The 11,042-nt window shown below is 42.7% G+C and overlaps 2 protein-coding genes across 2 annotated transcripts; both read right to left on the bottom strand.

Annotated features, from left to right (window-relative positions):
- Positions 1-3,266: 3,266 nt before the first annotated feature.
- gpn2 (GPN-loop GTPase 2) lies at positions 3,267-7,224 on the bottom strand. The gene is made up of 6 exons (XM_062399216.1): positions 7,152-7,224; positions 6,352-6,858; positions 6,053-6,209; positions 5,491-5,651; positions 3,829-3,959; positions 3,267-3,617 (listed from the first exon to the last, which is right to left on the bottom strand). The coding sequence occupies exons 2-6, from the start codon at positions 6,769-6,771 to the stop codon at positions 3,545-3,547; spliced, it is 942 nt and encodes a 313-aa protein (XP_062255200.1). The 5' UTR covers positions 6,772-6,858; positions 7,152-7,224; the 3' UTR covers positions 3,267-3,544.
- A 434-nt stretch (positions 7,225-7,658) lies between these two features.
- gpatch3 (G patch domain containing 3) lies at positions 7,659-11,019 on the bottom strand. Its single transcript, XM_062399215.1, has 7 exons — positions 10,611-11,019; positions 8,961-9,436; positions 8,656-8,830; positions 8,460-8,519; positions 8,230-8,351; positions 8,012-8,139; positions 7,659-7,919 (listed from the first exon to the last, which is right to left on the bottom strand). Exons 1-7 carry the CDS (start codon positions 11,008-11,010, stop codon positions 7,736-7,738), a joined length of 1,545 nt encoding a protein of 514 aa, XP_062255199.1. The 5' UTR covers positions 11,011-11,019; the 3' UTR covers positions 7,659-7,735.
- Between the last annotated feature and the right edge of the window lie 23 nt (positions 11,020-11,042).

Here is an 11,042-nt window from a genome sequence, read left to right as displayed (position 1 = left end):
CCCTCCTTTCCTTCTTCCTCTCCTCTCCCCTTCCTCTGCTCTACTCTCTCTCCTCTCCTCTACTCTCTGTCCTCTCCTCCTCTCCTCTGTCTGTCTCTCACTCCAAGCAGAAACACTCTTCTTGCTGTGTGTGGGGGGATGGGCGCACAGGCTCCAGCTCCCTCTCCCTCCCTCTCTCTCTCGCGCGCGCGCTCTCTCTCTCTCTCTCTCTCTCTCTCTCTCTCTCTCTCTCTCTCTCTCTCTCTCTCTCTCTCTCTCTCTCACCCCACTAACATTGAACTACGCCGTGCTGAAGAAAAAAACAGACCTTATCTAGCAGACAGAGGATGCATGAACAGTTTCAAAGTCTCCCAACAATTAGAAAAAATGGGGCATTTGCCCCCCCACCTCCATTCTCAGTCAAATGAAGCAGACATTTTTGGCATCAACAGAACGCATAGGGTGTGTGCAGAGCATTGAGCAGGGGTGGGATGGTAATGAGAAGTGTGTGTGTGTGTGTGTGTGTGTGTGTGTGTGTGTGTGTGTGTGTGTGTGTGTGTGTGTGTGTGTGTGTGTGTGTCTGTGTGTGTGGATGTTCTTTAAAACAAATAATGAAATACAAAGGCATGGCAGGGTTTATGAGGCGTTTAATTGTTGAATTTTGGAATTGAAAAGACTTCAGGTTTGGGGGTGTAAGTAGGACGAGATAGCCTTTCGTTTTCTCTCTCCACACACACGCACACACACACAAGTTTGTCCAGCTATCCTTGCAAGGACCTCTGCATCGACTTTCATCCATTGTGTGGAGTCTAACCAAAACCATATATCTGACCTTAACTATGACCAACTCTTGTCTAACCTTAACCTAACGACCATTCACACCTTAAGACCCTGGCATTAACTAGTACCTCCGAAATTAAGTAGTCTCATTAGGACATGGTATGGTCCCCATAAGGTACACTGGTCCTGACGTGGTAAGTGTTTATGCTGTAGAGGCAACAAAAACGAGTACACACACACACACACACAGAGAGAGAGAGAGAGAGAAAGAGAGACAGAGAGAGAGAGAGATGGTTTCTGCTCTCGCTCTCTCTCACATGCAAAGACACACACACACTCAGTCTCTGCTCCCTCTCTCTCTCTTACACTCACACACGCACACACATTCTCAGTCTCTGCTCTCTCTCTCACACGAACACCCACACACTCTCTCTCAGTCTCTGCGCGCTCTCTCTCTCTCTCTCATGCACACACACATCTACCTCTAGGGGGCTTACAGTGGGGGAGAGGCAGGAAGTAGCAGTGAGGAGGCACATACTTGATCACATGTACAAACATCGCAACACAATTTAACATTGTGCCTGACACACCCCCCTAATGCAGGAGAGAGAGAGCTGTCCACATGTCATTTCCCAGCAGCCTCTCCGCACCACACAGGGTTAATGTGATTTCCCACTTCAGCGCGGGCTCGCAAAGTGGATCACGCTTTATTTCAGTCGGACTACAACACGCACGAGAAGCGCGTGCACACACACACACACACACACACGAAGCCCTGTGTTTGAAATGAGTGTTTTTAAAGAGTGAATTCAGATGGGAGTGTTAGATGTGGAGCAGGATAACACGGTGACTACACAACACAACGTCCACCTCGACAGGATTCACCTCCTGTGTGTGAGAGCAGAGTTTCATCAGCTTGTATAAAGACAGAGGCTCCTCCATCCCAGGGACCAGACACAGGGCCAGTTGTGCAGAAACACAGATTTAATGTGGCTTCCTCTCCCCGCCTGACTTCATTTTTCTGCTCCGGCCTCTAACAAAAGCTGGAGCGGATCTAAAGTGGATCGGGGAGAAGGATTTGCAAGCACACGCGCCACCTGCTGTACCAAACAGATAAAACCCAACTCACAGGGACTCGTTCTTGGCCAACGTCATTAACTTGAGATGTGTTTAAAGCATTTTTTACTTATCTCGTCTTCGTCAAAAAACGGCCAACGGACGTTTATGTATTTTTATTTATTTAATTAGCTTTATTTTAAACCATATCGGTATAATCGAATTATATATCTGTTATTAAGTAATATATTATTAATTTAGATTAAAGGGACAACACTTTTTTTCCATTTGACAATACATACAATTTTCACTGAACAGTAAGCCCTGTAATATAGAAGATTAAAGGCTCAGTGTGTAGAATTTAGTAACATCTAGTGGTGAAGCTGCATGTTGCAGCTGATACCCCTCACGTCACCCTTTTCTTCCAAACATAAAAGATAACCTGTGGTAGCCTTCAGATGTCCTAACAACTCAAAAGGTGTTTAGTCTCTCCAGTCTGGGCTACTGTCAACAACATGGCGGCCTTCGTAGAGTGGACCAACTACAGATGTAAATACGAAGTAGTTAAAGGACCTTTTCTAGGGTAAAGAAAACAAGTCGTACAATTTGGATGTGTAAACAATAGCGAAAACATCGATAGATTTATTGTATACTCAATTACTCGCTTATAGATCCCTTTTACCACAATCTTACACACTGAACCTTCAAGCTATTCTTAGAGTATTACTGTAGTCTACACTTGAGGCTATGTACTGTTTAAAAGACAGGTTTTTTTTTCATATCTGAGATTGTGGACCTCCCCCCCAACAAAGCTTGGGAAAAAGTGTGTCCCAACTTATTTAGTTTCACTTAATTCATGGATTACTATACGATACTGATTTCGATACCATTGGCAGTCAAACTTAACCTATACACAAGAAACATCACAATGTACCTACAACATAAAATATGTATTATTACTGTTCATATTTATCCATTCACCACACAGGATCCAGTTGCACTTGGATCTCTCAGACACTGGCAATTGTCAGTCCCATTACATTCCACAGCATATGTAAAAGCAAAACGCTCTTCTCTGGATCTTCGTGTCAGACCATCATCTGCACTAATACATGCACATGACACAAGCTTAGACGTGAACAAAGTCCAAGTCTTCTGTTTAATTCTGTAATTAGGTTCATCACAATATTATACACAGAAAATATCTCAAATATGCAGCAAATAATATAAACGTGAATTTCTTATTCTTTGGTAATTCATGTCCTTACATTTGTTGCAGTCACTTTGTAAATGAATACCACCATATAAATCGCTCCACTCCCCCTGCTTACCATTTCAAATTGACTGGCAAGTCCTTAAAAATATCAGACCCTGACTATCTAATGTACTCTCAGAGAGGAAGAAAAAACATTGTTTTTACATTTGATATTTATTTATATAAACAAGCAGGCCTCTATTGAAAATGTCCTTTATTGTTGTTCACAAACAGCAGTACAGAAAAAAAATGAATCACGTTGATAAGTAAAGCAAAGTTGAGCATTTACTCCCTTTCAGGCATTCTGTGTGATCTTTTATGATAGTGTGGTGTAACCTTGAGGCAGTCACAGCCCCAAATATAGTTCCACTGCCCTGGAAGAGAGGCTAGATGAGATGGGTGTTGCCAAGAGTCCTCCGGTATATCTGTGCCGTAAAGCCGACCAGTCATGTCCTTTAAATTGGGCTTTGCGACTTACAGCTGCATCATTTCCTCCTCCACAGTCTTTCCACTAGTTTCAACATACCTCTCCTGCACCCCGAGAGTACTTGAGGTCAACGGTTAAGGAAACATGACAAAATAACAAAATTTAAAATGTATATCGTCAGACGGTCAGGTTACTATTAACTTGGTTCATCCTCAGTTAGCAGAAACATCAGGAGTATTCAGTTCTATTCAAACGCCTCCTGTGAATGTTAGGGTTTGATTTTAAAGCAGATGAGTCACAGTGAGTCACCGCAGTGATTAGGAAAGGATACGAGTCGAACTGGAAGTCAGCCCCCACAGCAGCTGACATCATGGCCTGCAGATTCCTCTCCTCCAAGTCTCCAAAGCAGTAGCCGTTGGCCTTGTCCACTGCTCGTAAGACCTGAATCATGCTCTCTTTGTCCTGGACACAGAAAACAGAAGCATGTTATTCCGGAGGGTTTTTCCCTGTAGAAATCTACTGGAAATACCCACTGACGCAATATTTACTGAAAAACTCTCACTGAAACCTTGCTTATGTGCTTTTTGTTTCTGGTTTCTATGTAAAGTATATAGAAGTTATCCGATCACAAGTCTGCATAGTAACTGATGTGTTGCCGCTGCACAAAGGCACATTCGTCTAAAAGATTTGGAAAATTCCTTTAAAAAATGGGGTCATGCAGCTTTTTCTTAAAGATTTTTATAAATCAATCAAATTTTACTTGTATGGCCCATATTCACAAAGTGCAATCTATCTCATAGGGCTTATAAACACAATTAAAATAAACAACACTAGAAGAGACATAACATAAAGGTGTAAAATGTAAATAAGAAATTGTCTGATAGAAATGAAGGGAGCAGCAATGACAGTTGAAATGGAGGAGCTATTGCCAGTAATGGTAGAATATGGGAGTAGGCAAATTGAATATATTTTGACCACCTGAACTCTAATCTTCAGCGTTTAGCATCTTGTCTCTCAAGGTCAAAAATGTTGCTCTTTAAATTTGCCTTGTTAACCGCCAGCGGTAACCAAGGTAACTAGTGGCTGCTTAACTTAGCAGGAGTAGACGACATGATGAGGAAATGCATCAAGGCTTCATTTTCCAAGGGCCAACCTGCCATTTGAATAAATTACTAGTCCCATATGCAGTGATGGTGCATCCAGCAGTCTAGACTCATGTCTCTGGACTAGCACAGGATCCAATCAGTCTCCATAAAGAATTAATGTAAGAAGACGCAGACAGTCCGCTCCCTTTCAGTCCAATCCATCTGCAGGAATTGATCCAGTCTTCAGTTTGAAAAGCTAAAAGAGACTCGTGATTATGACTGATATGGTGATGAAATCTTTTGAAAGATTTTCTGCTAAATCTGCTTTTACGACATAAGTTTCCTAAATTAGTGATACAAATATCATACTCTGATAAAGCACTTACAATCTGTCAGCTATTTTAGCTTTTTTAATTCTAGATGCAGAAACTGAGCATTCAAAGCATGAGACCAATGCTGACTAAAGCTGGTCAGGCTTTGTGAAAAAAAATGTATTTAACTCAAAGCAGATGTTTAACAAGGTGGTCACTAAGCAATACCCCATTTCAATCAGATAATCAGGCTTGTGTTTATGTGTCAAGACATAGCTGAGGCAAGTACATACAATCCATGCTGTAAATGAGGTCAATCACATACCTGTAATAACTATATAACTACATGATTCTATTTCATCTGAGGCATCTGTACTTCTCTGAGTGTTTTTTTTTTCAATCAGGAAATCCCCTGTGGATTCTACATAATTGTTCAATCTACTTAATTAACTTTATTTACTGAACCACAGATGGCCAATCAATGGGCTTGTAGCAATATTAGTTCCACCTGCAGTAGGAAATGTTTGGATCCTGAGTAACTGTGGGTGCTTTTATTTCAATATGTTACAAGAAAGGTTTCCAAAGCAGCACTCATACCTGGACATTCAGAGGCACGAAGGAAACAAGGCCGTAGTCTTCGATGACCTCTGCCAACTTTAGATTTAGACGATGGAATTTTTTAAAGAAGGGATCTGCAGCCAGGTGATCGAGGAGATAAGACAGATCCATGACCTCTGTGTAGAAGTCAAGGTTGAAGGCTGCACAAGGATACACAAAACAAAAACAAAAAATCACTACAGTACATAACATTATGTTTGAGCCTTAATTAGTCACAAGTTAATCAGTAAATCAACTTGAATGGTACTCAGTAGACTGCACACAACAGCCAAGGCCCAATAGACTCATTAAATACAATCAAGCTGTATTAAATCACAGTCCCCTAAATGTATTGGATTTTTTAAATCAGGGAACCACGAGAGATTTGGTCAAAAGTAGAGAAACACCCTATAATGCAATGATAAAGAAAGAGACAAATGCCAAAATTGATTCTGTACTTTCTTGGCTTTTTTCCCATCTTTCCCCCAGGCTTTGTGGAAATCTGTTCTAACCAAACTAACAGACTGAGCTGAAACCAATTATAAACGCCCACAGCTCTTACCCAGTTTGCCATACTGCTCAATCAAGTCCATCTTGGAGAGGATGTTGACGTGGGGAAGCTCCACGTGCAGCATGGTGGACAGGGAGGTGCACAGCACAGAGATGAACTTGGCTGGGTCAGCGCAGTAGTGCGAGTCCACGAGGTGCACTGATGTCAGCTGGAGGAAGGTACAATGTGGGAGAGAACAACAAAAGAAGAAATACGTTTCACAATAAGCACATGTATAACGATTGAATACGTAAAGCATCATTTTAAGCCTCAGCAGATCCATCTCGTCCCGGCCTGCATCCGAAGCTCACCCTGAAGTTCCACTTGGCCAGCTGTGAGAAGATATTCTTCACAGAGTTCTGATGGGTGTAGAGCTCCACCTGTCCGGGACAGTCAAACAGGAAGTAGCAGTCACCGTGTGCCTTCAGCTTGTTCTCCAACCAGTCCAGATTTGCTTCCACATACTGCATACAGTAGAGGAGCCCCCCGTTAGGCCCCAGCTTCAATTCTTCCATCACATCGTCCAAAGTGACCAGCTCGGAGATATTCAAACCACAGGTATAAGGAAGCCCCTCGTTGGCTGGGTCCATATTCACCACCACCACCTTACGTCCCAGGGAAGTCATGAACTCCTGCATCCCTCGGCAGTAGGTGGTTTTACCCGAGCCCGGGGGTCCGATGACCACCTGGCCGAACCGCAGAGAGTGGGCGGCTCCGGGCTGACTGGACATGGTTCCGGTATCAAGTGGACTGGGTCTCGTAGGGGTTCACATCAGAGATGGCACCAGGATGTAGACCAGCATCCAGCTCACTGTTATCTGCGATAGTCACATCAGACAGTGGCATAAAACAACTGTAAAACTACTACGGGTAAATGTAACCTTTATTCACCTTGATATCCACCCAAGGGTCAATAAATCAAAATAAAGTTTGTTGACACACTCGGGAAAGTTCTAATAAAGGAAGCTAGCAGCGTAATGCATGTTAGCATTAAAGAAATGTCTGCGTGCTACTAAATAAAACTGAAACAACAGCTAACAACAATTTCTTTACATTTTTATAATCATACATTTGTGAATTTAACAAATACTGATGAGTAATGTTCACGTACCGCCGTTTTGTTTGCATGCGCACACGCTCGCTAGCTCATAGACTCGATTACGCTGAAGCACATCCGGGTTACGTTACCAAAATAAAAGTATCATTTTTTATATTTAAATATGGAGCACAAAAATTAAAGATTTGGGTGATTGAACTTAATTCAATATTAAAAACCTAGTACGCTTGTTATTTACTTAATATATTATATAAATCTCCATACAAATTTTAAGCACTATCATTTTTTTCCCCTCAATGTAAAATTAGGTCTGTCAACTAACTTGAGTTACATCTTAGTTTGACTGTTCTTGTGTCACATGTTGTATTGATGGGCGTTTGCTTCTCTTAATCTGATTTTAACACTTGTTTTGACTTCAATCATTCCCGTCTTTATTTCTGTTGTATTGTAATGTGTCCTTGGGCATTTTAGAAACGTGCAGTGAAATAACATTTATTATTGTTATTAGATTAAATAAGAATATAAATAGTAACCAGACTCAGCACAAGTTAGAAAAATTAATTGAAACAAGTTTTAATATCAAAGGCACACAAATTCATAATAAAATACATTTATACAAAATTATAATGTATTTAATGTCATTTCCGTGGTCCAATGATGCCACCCGGCTGCCAGCCTCTGTACTTCATACTGGTGTTTGGTTGCCGTCTCAGCAAGGTGTCGCCCTCGTCTATGTCTTTGGGTTTATCATACCGCGTAGTTATGTGGAAATCTGTTCTGGCCTTTTTCCCAGAATGCAATAACAATTTCTCTCCGTGATACCTGAAAAATGAGAAATTTACAATTCATAAAGGAAGCAATGCATTACAACAGGCCAAAACATGCTAACTCAACTTTTTTGTGTCAGCACTCACCCAAAGCCCCTTTTGCAGCTGGGACGTTGGCCCTCACTTTCCAGGGCTTCAGAGATCCCCGTCTGACTGTCCCCCAGGCCTTCACCATCCTTCCAGCCTTGCTTCTCCATCAAACGACGGCCAAAGCCCTACCCAAGGGAAACACAGTAATCAAATATCTCATAGAGACAGTAGAAGAATTTCTGGACCAGATTATAGGCAGTGGCGATCTGACTTACCTTTGTGAACCTCTCAAACTTGCCGATAGACTGACTGGATCCAGAATCATCTTCCAGACCGTCCCTCAGCCTATTTTCGTACCGCATACGGACATAGTCACGGGAATCCATGTCACCTCCTTCTGTAAGAGGAAGAGCCGGGCTAAAGTAAATCTCACTCTGCAACAATAACAGTGTTTGGTTCCTTTCTTAATCAAGGTGATAGGAGGTGTAGAGCAAACGTGAGATACCTTGATCATAGTAAACACTCATGTCGACATCCCAGTCGTCTGCTGTTTGTTCGTCAAAATCTAAAAAGACAAAGTGACACAAATGGTAAAAAATACACTTCATTTAATGTAGTGAAGATAAATACATCATATAATTGTTGATTTGAGTCTGTTTATCTGATCATGTCTAACTTGTGATTAGTGTATTTTTGCACACCTCCTTCTTCTTCCTGCCAATACTGAGCGTCGGTGTAGAACACCAGGCCCGATCCGCCCTTTTCCCACTTCAACTCGATCTCCTCCTCAAACAGCCTCTCTTTGCATCGCTCCTGGCTCGTGACATCTTCATGTAAAGCCTCATGTCGCTCCCACTCCTCACAGCGGTCATCATCCTGTAACCAATAAACAGCAAACCTCAGTGAATGGGATGATGCTGCTGCTGATGACAACTCAGCCAGCCCTACAATATATCTCTGCATATACAATAAATTACTGATTAGATGGATATAAACGTATACCCACATCATCTGCATTAGACTGTGTATCTTCCGTCTCTTCCTCCTCCTTCTCCTCTTCCTCCTCCTCCTCCTCCTGCAGCTCATCAGTCTCTGTTGTTTCTGAATCAGCCTCTGGTCTCAAGCGTCGAGCAGCAAAAGTGCCCGGTCCTGATATTTGATGTCCAGCAGCTGTGAATATGGTCTCTTCTGTGGCCGGGAGCGTGCGGGTGTTGTGATACTGGAAAGGTACGTTGCCATAACGGCGGTTGGAGCTGGTCTTGGGGAAAACGAGGCCCAGCTTCTTGATGAGGCGTGGAGGGAGTCGGCAGGACTGGATGAGTTGGAGGAACACTTTCACCGGTGTGCCCACGTTCCCATTCTGCATCAGAGAGGGTGGGTTCAGCTCGGGCAAGCTCTTGAGGTCAGCCTCTGTAAAGCGCTCCGTTAAGGAAACCCGGTGCCGCTGCTCATACTTTGTTTTGTAGGGTAATGGCCCATCATCTGAAAGAAGTGATACAAATATGATACGGTAATAATAACTTCATAAATACCAAGGCACTTTCAGGATAATAACTTGAGCTCTCGTAGTTTGCAATAGGCTTGATTCGTTATTGAGCAAGGTGTCACAAAAACAGAAATAAAAAATAATAGTCCAAATTATCCCAGCTTGTTGGGATCTTTCTGTGGGGCGTTTACATGGCCCCTCCCCCCGTATCTGTGTGGGTTCTCTCCTGGACCTCCGGCTTCCTCCCACAGCCCAAAAACTGTGCAAGGCTGATTGGGTTAAGATCAACTGGCGACTCTTAATTGACTCTAAGTTGAGAATGTGAGCGTAATTGGTTGTTTCATCTGCTTTATGTTGGTCCTGTGATACGCTGGCGATCTGTCCAGAGTGCACCCCCCCCCCCCCTTCTCACCCAATGTTGGCTCCAGCAAACCTCAAAGATTAATTGGTGTAGATAATTGATGAAAAGTCCAAACTGTGTTTCCAGAAGTACAATAATGATCGTGTTGTACGAATAATAACGCCCTCTGTACGATCAACAAGTAATTTCATCATTTAGTAGTTAACATTTTCTGTATAATAAAATATAGATAGATCTACGTCTGTATTACATGCTTGTAATGATGAATACTGACCATATATTTTTTACACATCACTTTTAATGTGACGTCTTGCCAGCCAATAATGATCGGCACACTGGCGGAGGATGTGGTAGACAAGGGCAGAAATTCGGATGAGAATAGGTTAACGATTTGTCAGCAATCAATTGAATGTATATTTTATATATTTAATACATGTATAGTGTTATTATGTTCTCAGATATGACTCATGTACACCAAGTTCTCACTAAAACACAATTATCTTTAGCCTCTGGTAAGATACTTACTAACACTGCATCATTGTTGGTGAGAATGGACTGATCTACCTCTACACTTGTTCCTTCACATCCCATAATCACATCAGGTTTTACTGCACAAGGTGTGATCAAACTGTTTGATTCCTCCAGGTTGATAAAAGCTCTGGAGTCACAGAACAAGTGTGTAGAATCGACGGAGTGTCCCTTTAGCGAGGCACAACGGAAGAAGGGGACATCTTTGGCAAAACGATAGGTAATTTCTTCTTGTTCGTGTCGAACACAGTCAAGTTTTAAGCATCACACATTCCACCAACCTGTGTCGTGCGTCACTTTGACTCTCCTGATAACACAGCGCCTCGACAGCCACGTCCCCTTCGAGTTGATCCAGTGATTTCCCGCGTACATCTTGACGAACCGGTCGGCGTCTTTGTCCTGAACCGAGACGACGCAACAGCACGACCCCGCCGCCTGCCTCTTCTTCTTCTTCTCCGGGTTGTTTTCACTGAGCTGCTCGGTCTGTGTGGACCCGGAGCCGGAGCTTCCCTCCTCAGTGTTTTCTCTCAGCACCACCGGCCGATGTCGGTAGTGGAAACAATGGAAACCACCACTTTCTATAAACTGACAGAAATAATTTCTTAGGTCCGACGAGTGAAAAGCTACAGGAATATTACTGACGGCGAAATACACAGCAGCTGCTCTCTCACAGTCCGCCATGATTGTTTATCACCGGGACGTCATACGTCATT

This window comes from Platichthys flesus, chromosome 11 (genome assembly GCF_949316205.1).
Source record: "Platichthys flesus chromosome 11, fPlaFle2.1, whole genome shotgun sequence".
Classification (NCBI taxonomy): domain Eukaryota; kingdom Metazoa; phylum Chordata; class Actinopteri; order Pleuronectiformes; family Pleuronectidae; genus Platichthys; species Platichthys flesus.
Note: the sequence above shows the minus strand (reverse complement) of the source record. Positions and strands in the feature narration are given on the sequence as shown.

Excerpts from the sequence above, each read along its gene's own strand:
- gpn2 (XM_062399216.1), bottom strand. The coding sequence starts at position 6,771 with ATGTCCAGTCAGCCCGGAGCCGCCCACTCTCTGCGGTTCGGCCAGGTG. Across the intron at positions 3,960-5,490 it reads TCGTGCCTCTGAATGTCCAG|GACAAAGAGAGCATGATTCA; the intron begins GTATGAGTGCTG and ends TTCTGTGTCCAG. Across the intron at positions 3,618-3,828 it reads GCTGACTTCCAGTTCGACTC|TACTCTCGGGGTGCAGGAGA; the intron begins GTATCCTTTCCT and ends GTTGACCTCAAG.
- gpatch3 (XM_062399215.1), bottom strand. The coding sequence starts at position 11,010 with ATGGCGGACTGTGAGAGAGCAGCTGCTGTGTATTTCGCCGTCAGTAAT. Across the intron at positions 8,831-8,960 it reads CACAGTCTAATGCAGATGAT|GATGATGACCGCTGTGAGGA; the intron begins GTGGGTATACGT and ends TATTGGTTACAG. Across the intron at positions 8,520-8,655 it reads TTGGCAGGAAGAAGAAGGAG|ATTTTGACGAACAAACAGCA; the intron begins GTGTGCAAAAAT and ends TTGTCTTTTTAG.